Source organism: Equus asinus, chromosome 5 (assembly GCF_041296235.1).
Source record: "Equus asinus isolate D_3611 breed Donkey chromosome 5, EquAss-T2T_v2, whole genome shotgun sequence".
NCBI classification, from domain to species: Eukaryota; Metazoa; Chordata; class Mammalia; order Perissodactyla; family Equidae; genus Equus; species Equus asinus.
Genome location: NC_091794.1, coordinates 72,036,302 through 72,056,847, shown reverse-complemented (window position 1 = coordinate 72,056,847; position 20,546 = coordinate 72,036,302). Strand labels below are relative to the sequence as shown.

Sequence of the window (20,546 nt, the reverse complement as noted above, 5' to 3'; positions counted from 1 at the left end):
AGGAATAAATACCACTTGGTCATGGTTTATAGTCCTTTGAATATGCTGCTGAATTTTGTTTGCTAGTATCTTATTGAGGATTTTTTTTGTATCAGTGTTCATAAGGGATGTTGGTCTATAGTTTTCTTGTAGTATCTTCATCTGGCTTTGATATCAAAGTAATGCTGGCCTTATAGCATGAGTTAGGAAGTGTTCCTTCCATGTCAGTTTTTTTGGAAGAGTTTGAGAAATATTGGTGTTCTTTAAATGTTTGGTAGAATTTACCAGTGAGGCCATCTGATTTGGAGCTTTTCTTTCTTGGGACTTTTTTGATTATTGATTCAGTCTTTTTACTAGTTGTAGGTTTATTCATATTTTCTATTTCTTCCTGATTCAGACTTTGTAGGTTTTGTGTTTCTAGGAATTTGTCCATTTCATCTAGGTTGGTCACAATTTTTTTAAACCAGAAGAGAATTATTTGAAAATCACTGAGTAGAATATTGAGTCTGAAATCAATGCTTCCTTTGACAGAACAAATCAGAAGTTGGTTACAGAATGTCAGTTGACAAAATGTCATTGCTATATAAAGCAGCGATACAAATTGTTAAAACCATCACATTTTCAGTATATACATGTGCAAAAGAGATATTTAAGTGGGTTAGTAAACAGTGAAGAAATATTTCAATTTATTAGCTATGAAGAGGCAGAAATTAAAAATTTATATCCATATCAAAAAATAGAAAATGTTGATGGTACTCAGTGCAGGTGATGTTAAGTTGAAACCAGTGTCTTTATACATTTAAAAACCCATATATATGGGGCCAGCCCAGTGATGCAGTGATTAAGTGCGCACATTCCACTTTGGCAGCCCAGAGTTGGCCAGTTCAGATCCTGGGTGTGGACCTATGCGCTGCTTGTCGAGCCATGCTGTGGCAGGTGTCCCACATATAAAGTAGAGGAAGATGGGCACAAATGTTAGCTCAGGGCCAGTCTTCCTCAGCAAAAAGAGGAGATTTGGTGGCAGATGTTAGCTCAGAGCTAATTTTCCTCAAAAAAAACAAAGGGAATCATAAAAAAGAAAGAATACCCATATGTATCAATTCTTAGAACTAATAATTCCTTTTTGGGGAAATAATTCTCAAAGAGCTTTAAACAAAAAGATGTTCATTTTAGTTTTACTTAAAATAGCAAGTACATTTGAAATAATTTCTGTCCAAATTAGATAATAAGTTAAATATATATACATTTGATTCAGCCATTAAAAATACTTATTATAAGGCAATATGAAAAGTGCTTATGATATATGAATAAAATAAAATGCAATCTCATAGTTAAGCTTTGTTTATAATTATAAAAATTATTCTTGGGCATAAAAACAAGTATACCTAAAGCAAACATATGAAATTGAAAACAAGTAATTTTAATTGGTGGAATTCTGGATAATTGTTCTCTTTTCGTTTTTGTTTTTAATTCTTATAGTGATTCTTAATATCGATTCAATTAAAAACAATTCAAGGTCTATGAAATAGTCTTGCAAAAATAGTCAAACTCAAATCTGATCAAATTTCTAGATCTATCAATCAATTTATAGGAAATACAGAGTTCAAGAGACACATTAAACAACACCACAAGATGGCAATCAGTGAAAATCCACATTGTGGGGAAGTACAGGACTCAGCTTCTTCAATAAAATATTTTTGAAGGAGAACCTACATAATAAAAGAGACTTAAGACAATCAGAGCATATGGACCTTATTTGATTCCTGATTCAAATATTACGTTAAAAAGCTAAATGAAATAAAAATTTTGATATATATTCATAAAAATTTATTAAAATACGCTATATTAAAAATATAAGACTAATACAGCATTGAATGTGTATATTAGAAAAGAAGAAGGGCTGGCCCCATGGCTGAGTGGTCAAGTTCATGCACTCTGCTTCGGCGGCCCAGGGATTTTCAGGTTCAAGTCCTGGGCGCGGACATGGCACCGCTCCTCAGACCATGCTGAGGTTTTGTCCCACATAGCACAACTAGAATATACAACTGTGAACTGGGGAAGAAGAAGAAGGAAAAAAAAGAAAAGAAGAAAAATCCCAAGTCAACTGTCTAAGCTTCCACTTTGGCAAACTAGAATAAAAAGAGCAAATTAAGTCCAAAGTAAGCAGAAGAACAAAATATTAAAAATTAGAGCACAAATCAATGAAACTGAAAACAGGAGCTGAGTAGAGAAAATTAATGAAACCAAAATCTGGTTCTTTGAAAAGATCAATAAAATCGACAAGCCTCTAGCCAGGCCAATGCCGAAAAGAGGAGGAGGACACAAGTTACTAATATCAGAAATGAAAGAAGGGACATCACTACACATCCCATTAAAAGGATAATAGAGTAATACTATGAAGAACTCTATGTACACAAACTTGATAACCTATAAGAAATGGACTAATCCTATTAAAGATATGATTTGCCAAAACTCTCACAAGAAGAAGTAGACAATGTGAATAGTCTTATATCTATTAAAGAAATTGAATCAATAATTAATAACTTTCCAAAACAGCACCAAGTCCAGATGGGTTCACTGCTGAATTCTACTAAAGATGTAAGGAAGAAATTATACCAGTTCTCCACAACCTCTTTCAGAAGATAGAACCAGAGAGAATACTTCCCAACTCATTCTATGAGGCCAGCATTGCCCTCATACGAAACCCAAAGTCATTACAAGAAAACTACAGGTCAATTTCTCTCATGAATGTAGATGCAAAAATCCTCAACAAAATATTAGCAAATTGAATCCAACAATGTATAGACAGAGTTATACACCATGATCAAGTAGGATTTATCCTAGGATAAATAAGGGAAATACAAATTAAAGCAAAAATGAGACACCGCTACACACCTATTAGAATGGCCAAAATTCAGAACACTGACAACACCAGATACTGGTGAGAATGTGGAGCGACAGAACTCTCATTCAGTGCTGATGGGAATGCAAAATGATACAGCCACTTTGGAAAACAGTTTGGCAGTTCATTACAAAGAAAAACAGCAATCATGCTCCAAGGTATTTATATAAATAACTTGAAAACTTATGTTCCTGCAAAAACTTGCACACAAATGTTTATAGCAGCTTTATTCATAATTGCCGAAACTTGGAAGCAACCAAGATGTGCTTGAGTAGGTGAATGTATAAATAAACTGTGGTGCATACAGACAATAGAATATTATTCACTGCTTAAAGGAAATGAGCTATGAAGCTGTGAAAAGACATGGAGGAATCTTAAATGCATATTACTAAGTGGAGGAAGCCAATCTGAAAAGGCTATGTACTGTATGATCCCAACTATATGATATTCTGGAAAAGGCAGGACTATGGAGACAGTGAAAAAAGATCTGTGATTATAGCGGTTGGTGGAGAGGGAGGAATGAGTAGGTAGAGCACAGAAGATTTTCAGAGTGGTGAAATTACTCTGTCTGATAATGGTGCATACATGTCATTATACATTTGTCCAAACCCATGGAATATATAACATAAAGAGTGAACTCTACTGTAAACTGTAGACTTTGAGTGATAATGGTATGTCAGTGTAGGTTCATTGATTGTAACAAATGGACCACTCTGGTAGGGGATGTTGATAATGGGGGAAGCTAGGCATGTGTGGGGACAGGGTATGTGCCAAAATCTCTATAACCTTCTGCTTAATTTTGCTGTGAACCCAAAACTGCTTTAAAAAATTGTCTATTAAAAAATATATATATCTATATAAAATAAGTTCTATTAAAATATATAAATGAGGGGCCGGCCCAGTGACATAGTAGTTAGGTTCGTGCACTCCGCTTTGGTGGCCCAGAGTTTGCAGATTCAAAACCTGAGGGGTGGACTTACACACTCCTCAACAAGCCATGCTGTAGCAGCATCCCATATTCAAAGTAGAGGAAGATTGGCATGAATATTAGCTCAGGGACCATCTTCCTCAGGCAAAAAGAGGAAGATTGGCAACAGATGTTAGTTCAGGGCCAATCTTCCTCACACACACAAATATATATGTATATGAGACTGTTAAAAATGTTAATACTGCTTGGATATTTAATATTAAGAAACTTAATTTCTTAAGGTATGGTAATGGTATTCTTATGTTAAAATAGTCCTTATGTTTCAGAGCTATATACTGAAATATTTAATGATGAAATAATATCTGAGATTTATTTCAAAATGATTAAGTGGGAGAGAAATGGGTAAGGATTGGATTTGATAATTGTTTCACTTGGGTGATGGGCACTTGGGGGTTTGTTATGCTGTTATGTCTACTTTTATATGTTTGAAAATTTCTATAATAAAAAGTTTAAAAAATGAAGAATGGCCAGAATATGGTTACAAAAATAGGGATATGTTTAATTGCTTGCCTTTTACAAATTAGCACTTTTTAACCCACACGTGAAACTTACTACAACATAATATGTGTGTTATTTACAAGATAATAATAGGATATATAAAAACTAATTCATTGTGTATTAAAGGAAATGAGTGATAACTTCAAGCAAGTTTAAAGTTTTATGTTGAATATTATTTTCTTACAATTCTGGTCTTGTATCTTTCTATTTGTATAGCCCCACTTGGAAATAGTGTTGAAAGGTTAAATTAGAGACCTTTTGTAGCCTTTCCTGTGATATACTCTTAAAATTATTCTCATAATTATTTTCAATTAATAACAGTAAAGTTGGAACAGTTGTTTGGACAGAGGTAGGGTTGGAATCTGACTGAACTGCTTTAGCTCTTACTGCATTGATTTTGGTATATGCTAATAAACAAGGGGAAAGTACTGTTCAGCACTTAAGAATTTTTGCAAATTGTTACTGTCGGTCCTTGTGAATAGCTGGATATTGGTCGGTCACAAGTATTTTCTTCTCCTGTTTTTTGTTCTTGAAAGGCAGTTATTTTTGTCGTAATTACAGGGCTTTTTGAAGACCTGGGACATCATTTTTTCCATTTTCTAATTTGGAAAGAAATAAGTGAGCATTTGATGATTTGAATTTTCAAGAATTACAAAGGAGTATGTGTTATTCACACTGTAAAGGGTGTATAAATAGGCACAAAGTGGTACTTGAGTATAGAGCTGTTCATAAATTTGGCAGTAGGGTTTGTTACATGGAAAGCCATGAGTGGGAAATTTTAAAAGGAAAGGAAAGGGAAATAAGGAAACTATCATACATCCAGTACCTATTATGTGTTACCAATTTTAGATGTATTATATCATTTAATTCTCATAAAAGCCTTGTGAGGAGGATATTAATATTTCAATTCTACATATGAGGAAAAACTGAGACTCGAGAGTTTAAATTATTCCCGTAGAGTCATTTGGCTAGTGAATGATAAAGTTGAGATTGGAACCCAGAAGTGCCACATTAAAGAAAATTACATGTAAACATACGAGTGGAGCATTTTAACCAATACTCATCTGGAATATTGTATAGCACATGTATTATAAATATCATAATTTGTCTCTCTACTGTAAGGCAGGTCATATAGATCCTGTCAGTTAAGGTCATCCATAGCCGTTTGGCCTGTAAAACTTGAGGTCACTAGTATTAATAAACTGCTTAAAATGTGTTTGCCGTGTTGAAGTTGTGAATCTGGGCATGTATGGCATAGCCCTTTCCAGATAAGTGCACATTGTTTCTGCATTCATATATTCATTTGTGCAATAGTTTACTAATCAAGGAAACAATAAACATTTATCAAGTACCTATTTTATTTCAAGCGCTGTGATGTCAGTATTAAAAGTACTTTAGTACTTTAGTTCATTGCTGCACAGAGTTTATATTCTGTTTTGGGAAAATGGAGAATAAATTAAGTAAATGCAATAGATTACAATAGATCTTGTTAGTTGTAATAATAAAGGCATATGGCATGCTCTTTCAGCAGTATAATAATTTAAGTTCATGTACAAATATGTAACTCTATTTCTAGAACTGATTTTAATTTTTGGCTCTGGGCCTCTAGCTTAGAGAACTGAGGAAGGTACTTAAATGATGTTTGGAATGTGGTGGGATACTTTTGGTGGTTACAATGACTGGTGTTGCTACTGGCATTTAGTAGGCTCGGACCAGGGCTGCTAAACATCCTTTGTTAAACAGGACAGTGCTGCCCAGTTGAAGAATTGGCCCACCCCAAATGCCAAGAGTGCCCTTATTGAAAAACATTGACTAACCTAGCTCATGGAAGACAACTTCCTCTTGTTCTTTTCAGGCAAACTCAGTATTATTCAGTAATGTTAAATCCAGGGTTATTAACCTACTCTTAGTTGGTTCAGATCTCTTAGATTCTGCGCCTCTTCTCCATGGTACTAATTCTGATGACCTGAGGATCTTATTACGTCACAGTCTTTGTCTTTTTGAGAATGAGGGCCAGTGTTTCAAGATGTGTCTTCTATTTTATATTGTGGTACACTATCTATGTCAGTCATAGGCACTGTCCAGTGGTAATTTTGTATTGTATGTTACATTCGATTCCATGTAGTTCTCTGGCATGAGTGAATCCACAGAAGTGCATCCCTTGCCTGTCTCCCATTTCCTTGCCATTCTAGGTAGTCTCCTGGCAAGTCATCCACTTTTCTAACTAACTTCTGTGCCTTTCTGTAGTCCCATTGGAAACATAAAGGATCCCCTCTACACTATTGCTAGGCCCATGGGATACTGGGAAGGATGAGTATTCTTGTGTCTTTCAGTTTAACTGTGTTATGCTTCCCCCTAACTTGCTTTTTAGAAAAGACTTGTTTTTGTTTGTTTTTCTCTTTTGACCTGTCTTCTATTATAGGGGTCTCAGCCAAGAACTCAGAGGGTAGAAGGAAGATTATTTTTCCTCTCTGCATCCCCATCTTATCCCTCTCTTACACCCTGTCTGCTGGGAACTGGTATCGCCCCTCACCTAGGTTCCAGGGCTCATTTTCTTTCACACCTCATGGGATCCGGTCCTAAGTCCACCCCAGAAATGACTCCTACCTACTCCACTTCCACTGTTGCCACTTCAACTCCAGGCTCAGTGTCAAGTAGTTGGCTATGTTTATTTATTTAGTTTTTTGTTGGAATTCCTAGGTCTGTCACCTTCTACTCTGTACACTTTTGCATTTAGGTTTTACAGGAATCTGCATTCTTTCCATAATTGGAATTATTTTTTCTGAACACGGCAGTGGTTACAAATGGATCTTTCTAAAGATTTCCTTTTTTTTTTATAACTGAGGCCATAATAGTTTATAACATTGTGAAATTTCAGTTGTACCTTATTATTTGTCAAGTCACCATATAAATGTGCCCCTTCACCCCTTGTGCCCACCCCCAAACCCTTCCCTCTAGTAACCGCTAAACTGTTCTCTTTGTCCGTAAGTTTATCTTCCATAGATCAGTGAAGTCTTACAGTGTTTGTCTTTCACTGTCTGGCTTATTTCACTTAATATACTCAAGGTCCCTCCATGTTGTTGTGAATGGCATGATTTTGTCTTTTTTCATGGCTGACTAGTGTTCCATTGTATATATATATACCACATCTTCTTTATCCAACAGTCAGTCAGTGGGCACTTGGGTTGCTTCCACGTCTTGGCTATTGTGAATAATGCTGCACTGAACATAGGGGTGCATAAGTCTCTTTGTATTGTTGATTTCAGGTTCTTTGGATAAATACCCAGTAGTGGGATAGCCAGGTCAGTAGTGGGATAGTCAGGTATTTCTATTTTTCATTTTTTGAGGAATCTCCATACAGTTTTCCACAGTGGCTGCACCAGTTTGCATTCCCACCAGTGGTGTATGAGGGTTCCATTTTCTCCACAAACTCTCCCTTGTTTGTTATTTTTTGTCTTTGTGATTATAGCCATTCTAACGGGTGTAACGTGATACCTTCGTGTAGTTTTGATTTGCATTTCCCTGATGATTAGTGATATTGAGCATCTTTTCATGTGCCTGTCGGCCATCTGTATATCTTCTTTGGAAAAATGTCTGTTCATATCCTCTGCCCAGTTTTTGATCGGGTTGTTTGTCTTTTTGTAGTTCAGTTGTATGAGTTCTTTTTATATTATGGAGATTAACCCCTTGTTGGATATATGATCTGGAAATATTTTCTTCCAGTTGGTGGGTTGTCTTTTCGTTTTGATCCTGGTTTCCTTTGCCTTCCAGAAACTCCTTAGTCTGATGAAGTCCCGCTTGTTGATTGTTTCTTTTGCTTCCCTTGTCTGAGTAGATATGGTATTTGAAAAGATCCTTTTAAAACTGATGTTAAAGAGTGTACTGCCTATATTTTTTTCTAGAAGTTTTATGGTTTCAGGTCTTACCTTCAAGTCTTTGGTCTATTTCGAGTCTATTTTTGTGTATGGAGAAAGATAACAGTCTACTTTCAGTCTTTTGCATGTGGCTGTCCAGTTTCTCCCACACCATTTATTGAAGAGACTTTCCTTTCTCCATTGTATGTTCTTAGCACCTCTGTTGAAAATTAGCTGTCCATAGATGTGTGGTTTTATTTCTGGTCTTTCAGTTTTGTTCCATTGATCTGTGTGCCTGTTTTTGTAGCGATACCATGCTGTTTTGATTACTGTAGCTTTATAGTATATTTTGAAGTCAGGGATTGTGGTGCCTCGAGCTTTGTTTTTGTTTCTCATGATTGCTTCAGCTATTGGATGTCTTTGGTTGCCCCATATGAATTTAAAGATTCTTTGTTCTGTTTCTGTGAAGAATGTCATTGGGATTCTGATTGGGATTGCAGTGAATCTGTAGATTGCTTTAGGTAGTATGGACATTTTAACTGTGTTCATCCTTCCAATCCACGTGCATGAAATCTCTTTCCATTTCTTTATGTCCTCACCTGTTTCTTTCCATAATGTCTTATAGTTTTCCTTATATAGGTCTTTCACCTCCTTGGTAAATTTATTCCTAGATATTTTATTCTTTTTGTTGTGATTGTAAATGGGATTGTATTCTTGAGTTCTCTTTCTGTTAGTTCGTTATTGGAGTATAGGAATGCCACTGAGTTTTGTAAATTGACTTTGTACCCTACAACTTTGCTGTAGGTGTTGATTATTTCTAATAGTTTTCTGATGGGATCTTTATGGTTTTCTATATATAAAATCATGTCATCTGCAAACAATGAGAGTTTCACTTCTTCATTGCCTATATGGATTCCTTTTATTTCTTTTTCTTGCCTAATTGCTCTAGCCAAAACCTCCAGAATAAGAATAAGAGTGGTGAGAGTGGGCATCCTTGTCTTGTTCCTTTTCTCACAGGGCTGGATTCCAGTTTTACCCCACTGAGTATGATGTTTGCTGTGGGTTTTTCATATACGGCCTTAAAAAATCAGTTTTGGTTTTTATTTTTTTTTCATTCTTAGTTGAGGTTGTTTTCCCAAAGTGCAAGTCCTCTACTTCTGAAAGTTTCCAACTGCATTAGTTTGCTAGGGCTGCTGTAACAAAAACTACCACTAACTGGGTGCTTTAAACAAGAGAAATATATTGTATAACAATTCCAGAGGCTAGAAGTCTGAGATCAAGTTGGTGACAGGGTTGGTTCCTTCTGAGTGCTGTGAAGGAAGGATCTGTTCCATATCTCTTTCCCTCACTTGTAGATAGCCATCTTTATGTTCACATGGTATTCTCCCTGTATGTGTGCTGTGTCCAAATTTCCCCTTTTATAAGGTCATCAGTCTTACCGGTTTAGGAGCCCGCCCTACTGACCTATTTTAACTTGATTACCTCTGTAAAGACCTTATCTCCAAATGAGATCACATTCTGAAGTATTGGGGGTTAAGACTTCAACATCTAAATTTGGGGGAAACACAGTTCAACCTGTAACACCAACTAATGTTCTTTTTTCTGTTTTTTTTTTTTAAAAAAACAGAAAAAGCTCTACCCAAAGTTAAAATATCCCAATCTAACACCTAAAAAATATATATAAATTAAAAAGAGAAAGAAAAAGGCCCTATTTCCATCCAACTCTCATCCTCCAACTTGACTATTTTACTTTACTTTTGCATGTCAGTTAGTAAACTATCTTATTCTTTTTACAGACTGAACAACGTTGCATTTTATAGCTATACTGCAGTTTAACCATTTCTCTACTGATGTATATTTGGGTTGTTTACAACTTTTGGCTATTGCAAACTGTATAGAGATAATTCTTGTATACATCTCTGCACATGTGGATGCTTTTTGTAGGATAAATTAAAATTAAGTGCTGAGTCAAAGGGAATGAACACTTAAAATTTTTTAAAATATTGTTAAATTAATCTAAATTATACTACCACCAAGAGGGTATGAGAGGAAGTTCCTGTTTACTCTATATCCTCACCACCATTGGATAATATCAGGATTTTTTTCCCCAAAAGAATCTTTGCCTGTACAATAGAAAAGGAATATCTCATTCTTTTAATTTTAATTTTGTCATGAGTGATATTTATTATATTTTTATTTATTGGACACTTTATTAATTTTTCTGTGAATTTACGTGTGTGAGTTCTTTGCCTATTTTTCCTTGGAGGTATTTGTATTTTCCTTACTCATTTACTGAAGCTCTTTATATATTATGGATCTTAGTCCTTTGTCCATTTTTATGTAATACAAATATTTTATCCAGTCTATTATTTTGTTCTTTTTGATGCTATTGTAAATGGAATTGTTTTTATAATTTCCTTTTCAGATTGTTCATTCTTAGCATATAGAAATGCAACTGATTTTTGTGTGTTGAATTTATATCCTGCTACTTTGCTGAATTCATTTTCTCATACAGTTTTTTTTGTGGAATCTTTAGGGTTTTCTGCATATAAGATCATGTCATCTGCAAACAGAGATAATTTTACTTCTTCCTTTCTAATTTAAATGCCTTCTTTTTGTTGCCTAATTACTCTGGCTAGAACTTCCAGTACTATGTTGAGTAGAAATGGTGAAAGTAGGCATCCTTGCCTTGTTCCTGATCTTAGAGGAAAAGCTTTCAGTCTTTCACTTTGAGTATGATGTTTGCTGTGGGTTTTTCATATATGGCTTTCATTGTGTCGTGGTAGTTTCCTTCAACTTCTAGTTTTTTGAATGTTTTTATTATGAAAGGGTATTGAATTTTGTCAAATGCTTTTTCTACATCGTCTGAGATGATCATTTGGGCTTTTTCCTTCATTCTGTTAATATGTATTACATTGATTGATTTTGTGTGTTGAACCATCTCAAATCCGTTCTTGCTCCCCTCCATTCTTTTCCCTTACCGTAGCTGTGCATGTCTGATCATGTCTTTCTCTTCTATTAAAACATTTAAGTGATTTCCCATTGCTCTATTAAAAATACCAAAATTAGGGCCAGGCCCAGTGGCCTAGTGGTTAAGTTCAGCACAATCCACTTCGGCAGCCCGAGTTTGGTTCCTGTGCATTCACCTCCACCAGTCATTGGTCAGTGGCCATGCTGTGGTGGCAGCTCACATACAAAAAGAGGGAGATTGGCAGCGGCAGTTATAGGATACTTCTTGGTCATAAAAACTGGATTAGTAGAATTTTCCCTTATGGGAACCACTTTCTGCCTGTATGAAGCTCTCTGAGATAAGTGACTAATTGAGTTCTCAAGAAAGTAAATCTTGGAGCCGGCCCCGTGGCCAAGTGGTTAAGTTTGCATGCTCCACGTCGGTGGCCCAGGGTTTGCCTGTTCAGATCCTGGGTGCGGACCTAGCACTGCTCATCAGGCCATGCTGAGGCAGCGTCCCACGTATCAGACCCAGAAAGACCTACAACTGGAATATACAGCCATGTGCTGGGGGATTTAGAAGAGAAGGGGGAAAAAAAGGAAAATTGGCAACAGATGTTGGCTCAGGGCCAATCTTTAAAAAAGAAAAAAGAAAGAAATCAACAGGGAGCTGAGGAGATTCTTGTTGCTTGATGTGGAAGGGAGAAGAAAGTAAGATTATCAGGAACTCTCTTTGGAAGGTGGAAATAAGGTGCTAGAAATTGGCATGAACAATTTTGGTTGCCTGCTCTGATTTTCTGTAGCTGGGGCTGTGCTTTTTTTAATCGAGTTGTATGTTTTGATCTTTCCTGGCCTTCATAGCAAACCAGTGAAAACAGCTGGTATGATCATTATCCCATACATAAGGATAGTAAAAAAAGAAGTTAAAAACCAGAGTCCCCAATCAGAAATAGTGGCTATAACTGTCTTTAAATGCCCATGTTATATGATATTGTGTATAGGAATTTTGCCTAAGGGCAGCTCACATTTTTTTCTCTCCTGTGTATTTGCTGTATGATCTTGGCTAAGATTTTTATTTTCAGCCAACACTTTCACTTTCCTTATTGCTTACAGACGTAATCTCACTCTTACTTTTGAATTGGGTCTTGTGCCCAGCTTCCTCAATTACATTTTCCTTTGAAGTTTTTATGTTGTAGTAATAAGGTTCCCTGTCAGTTGGTCAGTATTGATTTACTCCCTTTATGCTGTGATCCTAAGTAAATTTAGTATGTTCTTTTTCCTGCAGGTTTTTTGTGCTTCCTGCTGTAGCCTGAAATGTAAGCTGTTGTATATGGACAGAAAGGAAGCTAGAGTATGTGTAATCTGCCATTCAGTGCTAATGAATGGTAAGTATTAAAACAGATTGAATTCACAATTATTGAGACAGAACAAGAGAATTCCTCTGAAAAGGCTACTATTTTTTCCTGCCTCTCTCTACAAGTTGCTCACCTTCTCAAATGTCGTAACTTCAACTGAAAATGTTGAACTAAAGTTCCATGTTTTGAAAATATCTTAGCATCTCAGAATTCCTATGCATAATTTAATGAACGAATGCTGAAGTCAGGTAAGTTTTGCAGGAAGTTCTTGTGGAAATCAGGTGATAGGTGGCTGTTAATATTCCTGTGAAATGACCGGAATGGGATGGGGGTAGGAGTGGGGGGCTTTTGACCGCTTAAATGATGAAATATTAAAATTGGACTGAGGTTTTCCTTTCAAGGGAAGTTATCTCCATCTAGGGAATACCTTAATAACTTAGAATATATTCTTAACACCTTATGCCGTTCATCTTGTTAAAAATAAATATTTTAGCATCTAGGATCACGTAGAAAATTGTGTTTTTCTCTCAGTTATCTTCTTAATACTACTTAGATTTCTTATAATGATAATGGCTTTGAGTTTAGTTACATGGTAAAAGAAGATGGCCATGAGAAGGTAATTACACCTTATGTAGTGTTCATCTTTCGCGGGACTGGAAATGAATACAAGATCATTTTAGTTAAAAAAATAAGGAAAAAAACTCAGAGTATTCTTGTAAAGAGATACAATAAAAATTGATCAGGCTATAGTATTTTCTCTTTGAGGGCATCTTTGTACAGTTGTCAAAACAATTACTGATAGGAGTAAAGTGTTAAACTTGGATGCCACTGCTGCCTGTGCCGGAATAGTGTGCCTCCTGGAGGCTGGAACTTCTGCTCGAGGCCCCTCCTGCTCTGTCTGTCTGCATTGCTCATAGTGATGTTTTCCTGTTGCTGGCTTATTAACCTATTGCATGTCAGTTAATCTGATCTGTTCTAATCTCCTTTGATCTATTCAGTTTCCTCCCATTTCTGAATTCTTATAATTTTGATCAAATATGAATCATTCTCTCTACTCTTAAGGGTCATTTTTTAGATGGTGGTTATTTCACTCTTGCTCAATTGATGATTTTTATTCCTGCGTTCATTTTAAGACATATGTGCACAGATAAGAGCATGCTGCTTAGTTACAGTACCTAATACCTCTTTTATTTGATGAGGTCTTCCAACTTGATAGCTTTTTTTTTTTTCCTAACTTGGCATAGCTGAAGATGAAGGAAATGGCAGAGGATTCATATGGAATACTTACTTTTTATTAAACCAAGGATGCCCTAAACAGGGGATCCTGAAATAATCTACTTTTCCTGGTCTTTCCAGCGTCTTTCCTCTCGCATGGCTTAGCCTGATCTTTTACTGACTATTTAAGTTGATGCTTTTCAGTGTTACCTATCCCCTTTTCCTTTCTCCTGTTCTCTTCCTCCCCTCTTCCTGCCAGAGCTTTCAAACAGAACATAGTTTTTGTTTCTAGCCTTGCCTTGCAGTTTTGAGGCAATAAATATTCAAAATCTTATGGATTGTTCTTTGATGTTGAATGAGAAAGATGCTTAAAAAATTGGGTGGTTTCTATTCCTGGGCATGTGATATTACCTGAATCTAGAAGATAAAATTTGCTGTCTTTCGTTTCTGTAGTATTTTTCATCCTATTTGCTTTTAAAGACAATAGTTAATATGTTAGTATTTAGTTAGTAAAATTATAGAGTATACAGATTCTTAACACACTTGTGATCATTCATATTGATTGATGGCACTTATGTGATAGTGGCACATTTTCATGTTCAAATGGGTCCTGTGCTTTTGAGACACACCAAAGATGTGAAATGGTTGTTTTTGTTGGATATTTTTACACAGGTTTATGATTGTACAAAATCAGAATTCACAAAAATGTTGAGATGTGTTCTCCTGAGCTTTAGGCTTCAGAATTTTTTAAATGAGATTTTACCTGAACTAAGAAGAGCCTAAAAGTCTAGAAATGAAACAAAATATCATACAATGGGGTTATGCTATCTTAGCCCTCGATTTTGATTCTTTATAGAGCTTTATAAAGTGCATTGAATATTAAACATACCCTACCCCCTCCCCTGCCGAATGTCTAAATGCTATCCCTGTTGCAAATCCTTAATAAGTTTGATGTTGTTTCGGTCCCTCTTAAGGGAATGTATGGTCTCCTTTAAAGAAGTCAGGGACCAAGTCATTAACCTCAGACTGATCGATCAGTCTGTATCAGAATTATCATGTAGTTCTTATTTGTTGCATCCAGATAGTTTACTTAACTAAATAGTCTCCTTTATTGGATAAAATCACATATCTCCTTACTGTCTTCACTAGCTGGAAGAGAGACATACTATGAGTGTTACTGAGGAGGAGCTACATTATTTATCCAATATTGTGGAGGTCTTGATGTCCATATTTTGCAATCCATTCACATTGATTGTGTCTGTATTTGCTTTAGCTCAAGCCTGGGAGAACATGATGAGTGCCTCAAGCCAGAGCCCTAACCCTAACAATCCTGCTGAATACTGTTCTACTATCCCTCCCTTGCAGCAGGCTCAGGCCTCAGGAGCCCTGAGCTCTCCACCTCCCACTGTGATGGTACCTGTGGGAGTTTTAAAGCACCCTGGAGCAGAAGGTAGGGGATCATGTGCTATTCTCTCTCTTTTTCCTCACCAAGTTCCTCTAAAAAGGTGCTGATGTGATTTTACGGCACAAGTCTTTATAACAGTGCAGATAAGTCCCTTTGGGTGGTTATTAAAGTGGAAGAACAAGGTGAGAAATGTGTCGAGACTATTTCTGGGCAAGTAAAGAATAATATTGTGTTGCCTGATATTTTGGAGGCACCTCTAAAAATATCCCAATACCCTCTCCAACTTAAGAGTGGAGTAATTATACTGCTGATACTTGAAAAGAGATACAGAATTTGAAGTCAGCCTGTAAAATCCTAGCCTCATCTTACTATAATGCTCTTTGTAGAAGTTTAGTAAGTGATAAAAATGAGAATTCTTCCTTCTGACCAGTCCATTCTAGTATTACTTTTTAGAGTATACATTGCCATTTTCTCTTTTCATTTTGAATCTATCCGTATAAGAATATGAAAATATTGTGTTAGGTACATAGACCTTCATAAAATCCAGAACTTTAATTCTGGTTATATCATATCATAGGTAGAAAATTATAGGCTCAATTTATTTTAGTTTATTATGTCTTTATGATTATGATATTGTTAGACCAAAGGCACTTTGTAAGTTCAGGGGATTATGAATAGTAAAAATAACAATTATATATTTCCTTAAAATGATCTTGTGAAGAAGTTTCCCTTGATTATTTAAATCAATCTTCTTTCATTAACTTTGTCTTTTTGTCTAGTAATATTGCCTTCCCCTTGCTAAATAGCCCTCCTCCCCTTTTGAAGAGCAAAGACTTCTATTGACATTATCATACTCTTCCCCATTTTCCCTCTTTTCAGATCATCCCTTAGTCATACTCCTTGTATTTTTATGAGTTCAGGCTTTCTTTCTCAAAATCTTTATTCTCTTTACTTCATTTGTCGTTTTTGTTATTCTTCCCCTAGTCTCTCTTTGTTTTGGCTGTTTGAATTGATTTCCAAAACCGGATTTAAAGAGATCATTTCATCAGATTCAGTTTCCCAGCTTTTCCCCTGTCCTTTTACTAAAATACAAACTACTTTTGCACTGCCAGATCAGTCTTTCTTCTTCAGTTACACTTTAGCCAAAGATCTGGTCAGTTTGCTTCCCAATTCTTACGTATCTGTGCCAACTCTTCCTTTATTAATTAATAATTCTTCAACATTCTTCAGGGCATCTCTGCCCTTTAAAAATACCCTATCATTTTTCTAGATATTTAATTCCTGTAGAAACCTCCTACATTTAGGAGATGTGGATGTCTATTGCTAGATATTTTTCCCTGCTATTAAATTTCATAGGTACTTAAAACACCTTCCTTAGTTTCTCTGTCAATGATATGGGACAGAGTGTGCGGCATAATCACAGATATATTTAAGAACTCAGTATTTTAAAGCAAAATGTTTTAAATCTTTACATACAAGTTATAGAAGTAAAGAATATATTTAAATGTGTGTTTTTATTAATTTATAACCACTTATATACACAGTTACAGTTCTGATATTTGTAATTATAAGATGCTAAATATTGACTTCTTTGCACATCTGGAATTGGTGACCTTCTCTTTTTTGATGTTAGAAACTCTACCAATGTCACATTGATTCCTGTTTTATTTTTCTGGCTCCTCAAGTGGCTCAGCCCAGAGAGCAGAGGCGAGTTTGGTTTGCTGATGGGATCTTACCTAATGGAGAAGTTGCTGATGCAGCCAAATTAACAATGAATGGAACTTCCTCTGCAGGAACCCTGGCTGTGTCACATGACCCAGTCAAGCCAGCAGCTACCAGTCCTCTACCAGCAGAGGTAAGAAAACAAAACAGCAAGTAAAAATGAGTACCCGCCTTACTCAGCATTGTGCTGCCTCTGTCTTTTTTTCTAAGCTGAGTGACTTTTCTGTGGAACCCTATAGGTTTCGGATACAGTTTAGTGTATGTGTGCATATATGTGTGTGCCTGTGTTTGTCTGTAGGGTTAAAGTAACTGTGGCAAAATCTGTCCTTTTCTGCTCTATAGTTGGAGGTTTGTTCAGGAGAAAGATTCTTATGAAGCTTCTCAGGTGAGCTCAGGCTACTTCGGTAGCTAGAGGTGTTAGAAGGAATCCTGGCCCTTGATACATTGGTTTCAAACCATGTTCCCCAGGTTCTGTAGTGGCCTCTCGGGAGTGCAGTGGTGAGGAAAGGCCAGGCAATATGGAGGCAGCTGAGGAATCCCTCTGTTCCTTTCTCTTCAACCTGAGCATGTCTACTTTTTTCTGTTCTACCAGTTATGTTTCCATTTAAGATTTTTTTAAAAGGATTCCAAAGCTTAAAAATAAGTTGAAAATCACTGACTTATTGAATGGAAGATTTATATAATTTTCCTAAGGAAACTAGCACATACTGTGCTGGCACCTCTACCTTGTCTCTATAGGATGTGCTGGTCATGGTTTTGGGGTTAATGGGATTCTCTTGGGCCCTAGTTTTCAGAAGGGGACAAATACCAACTACTTTTTTTGGAGACAGTCAGAGAACAGCCACGTAGGACCAAAATTAGAAAGTGTATACATAAGATCCTTTTTTTTCAGTAGGTCCCTTTCTGTCGCTGATTGCCCTCTTGAATATGGTGGTCAAGGTTATAATAAGGCTGTTAATTCTAACTATATGCTTCCTTTTTTTTTTTTTTCAATAAAATAAGATCAAAGTTTGGATAAAGTTTTTACTCTTGAAGTCTTCATAGAATTGTTAGTTACTATTTATTTATGTTTATGTTCGGTAATATTTTTTCAGAAATTTACGTAGTTTATGGATTTGGTTGTAATTGAAATTGCTTGATGTTAAGATTAGGGTTATTGCTGTACAGAGCTAAATTTCATGTTTGGTGAAGGAACATTAAACCATACCATAGCTGTCTTCAGATATTTCCAGGTCTTTTGGGGACTTTTCTGTGGCTGCAGAGGATGAGAGCCAGAACTATGTCTTAGTCTTTGTATCTGCACAATTACTAAGTCAAGAAGGTTTCTTTTTTCCCCCAGCTGTTTATCTGGAAAAATTTCAAACCCACAGAAAAGTTGCAAGAATAGTCCAGTGAACACCCACATACTCTTCACCTATATTCACCAGGCATTAGTGTTTGCCACGTTTGCTTTACCCCTAAACACATGTGCACATTCACAGACATGCTTTTTTTTTTTAATGAACCATTTGAGGATTAGTTGCACTTTATCACTTAATACTCGAGCTTGTATCTCCTAAGAACAAATCATTTTCTTACCCAAGCACAGTACAGTTATCAAATGAGAAAGAAATTTAACGTATAATTCTATTATCTAATATATAGTCTATTTTCAGGTTTCCCCAATTGTCCCAATAATGTTCTTTATAGCTTTTTTGTACACATATGTGCATATATGTACATTTTTTTATTAAATAAAATATATTTTTTAAAATCAGGATCCCATCAGGGTTACAATTATATTGAGTTATCATGTTTCTTTGGATTTCTTTAATTTGGAACCGTTCTCTCACTTTTCATTTTTTTGGTCTTTCATTTCATTAATATTTTGATGCATATTCGTCATGTTTTACATAATATCCTTAATTTGTATTTGTCTGATTTTTTCCTCGTGATTAGATTTGGGCAAGAATAATAATACTACATAAGTGATGGTCATTTCTTAGTGGAACACATCAAGCAATATCAGTTTGATAATTGGTTAGGTTGATGTCTCCTGTATTTCTCCACTTCAAAAGTGGCTTTTCCTCTTTGCAATTAATAAGTAAGATGAGGGGTGATACTTTGAGGCTGTGAGTGTCCTGTTTCTCAACAGTCTTTCAGTCAATAATTTTCCTGCCCTTTGACAATTCTTGCCTGAATCAGTTATAATTATGGTATTTATACAGTGATGATTTTTTGTTTCTCTTACATGTCTTTTACATTTCTTAGATTGTATGATAGGTTCTTAAAACATAATTTATTTTTTGAGAAAGATTAGCCCTGAGCTAACATGTGCCACCAATCCTCCTCTTTTTGCTGAGGAAGATTGGCCCTGAGCTAACATCTGTGCCCATCTTCCTCCACTTTATATGTGGGATTCTGCCACAGTATGGCTTAATAAGCGGTGTGTAGGTCCACGCCCAGGATCCGAACCTGCGAAACCCAGGCCGCTGAAGCAGAACAAGCAAACTTAACTGCTATGCCACTGGGCCGGCCCCAAAACAGATATTTTCGAATGAATGAGAAAGCTCTAGTGAATGCATATTATAGGGAAACAAGGTTCAGCTCAGTTAGGAGAAACTAAACCAAGTTAGTTATTTTATTTCTGTGCTCTCACATTGTTGAACCTTACACACGTACTATTTTAATATTTATTTGGTAAAATGAGGGAAAACAAATTCTTTAAGGCCAGACTGGAATATGTTTTTTTCATCTTTATGGCCTGGCACTTAATAAGTGCCCAGTAAATGAAATAAATTCATTTTCACAGATGGTGTTTAAATAGAGGCCAAATGACCACTTCTCATGATATTATAAGGTGGATTTATGTGTCACTAAGTAGCAAGTTAGAAAGAATAGATTACTTTATTTCCTATACTGGAACTTCGAATCAGTTTATAATGGTTTGCTAATAAAATTTTCCAAATTTCTTCTTATATGATGAGCTACTGGGAACATTGCAAAATTTTAGCAAATACCTACTAAAAGCTTATAGTCTTAATTTATAGGTAGTATAGACAAAAGTATGGCAAGACATGGGCATTTTTTAAAAATAGTTTTAATCTTTATTCAAGAATAAAATATATATAGCAAAGTACTTGAAGAGCATTAATCTTTAGGAAACAACTTGGTGAACACAGGCGCACGCACACATGCAACCATATAACCACCACTTAGGTGAAGATACAGAGCATTTCCATTACTCCGCAGGGCTCCCTCCTGCCCTTTTTCCGTCAATACCTGCGCTTCTTTCCCCAGGGTAACCATCATTCTGACTTGTATCGCCATGGCTTAATTTTGTCTGTTTTTGTGTTTCATATAAATGGAAACATATAGTATATAATGTTTTGTCCCTAGCTTCTTAAACTCAAACTAATATTTATCCATGTTGTGTGCATCAAAAAATTAATATTTCTTATTGCTGAGTAGTATTCCATTATGTGAATTTACCACAATTTATCTATTTTCCTGTTAATGGACATTTGGATTGTTTCCAGTCTTTGGCTGTTATGAATAAGACTGCTGTGAACAGTCTTATATGTATCAAAAACCAGTTTTTAAATGCTTTTCTTTTAACTTTTTTAAAGCTTGTTTTTCTTAAGTTATGGAGAATGTAGAGAAGAGAGCATCATTTTAATCTTTGAGCGTATTCTATTAA

General features: G+C 35.8%; 1 protein-coding gene across 5 annotated transcripts in view; it reads left to right on the top strand.

The window, feature by feature from the left end:
• ZFYVE9 (zinc finger FYVE-type containing 9) overlaps positions 1–20,546 on the top strand; it is a 191,783-nt gene that overhangs the window by 112,820 nt on the left and 58,417 nt on the right. For 4 of the 5 annotated variants that reach the window (XR_011503394.1, XM_070509924.1, XM_070509925.1 and 1 more), the window contains 3 exons: positions 12,456–12,555; positions 15,014–15,190; positions 16,831–17,000. Coding sequence is in view for 4 of the 5 variants with exons in the window: in XM_070509924.1 (XP_070366025.1) it covers positions 12,456–12,555; positions 15,014–15,190; positions 16,831–17,000 (447 nt within the window). In the remaining variant the exon portion in view is untranslated. The remainder of the gene's footprint in view (positions 1–12,455; positions 12,556–15,013; positions 15,191–16,830; positions 17,001–20,546) is intronic. The other variant, XM_070509926.1, reaches the window with a different exon arrangement.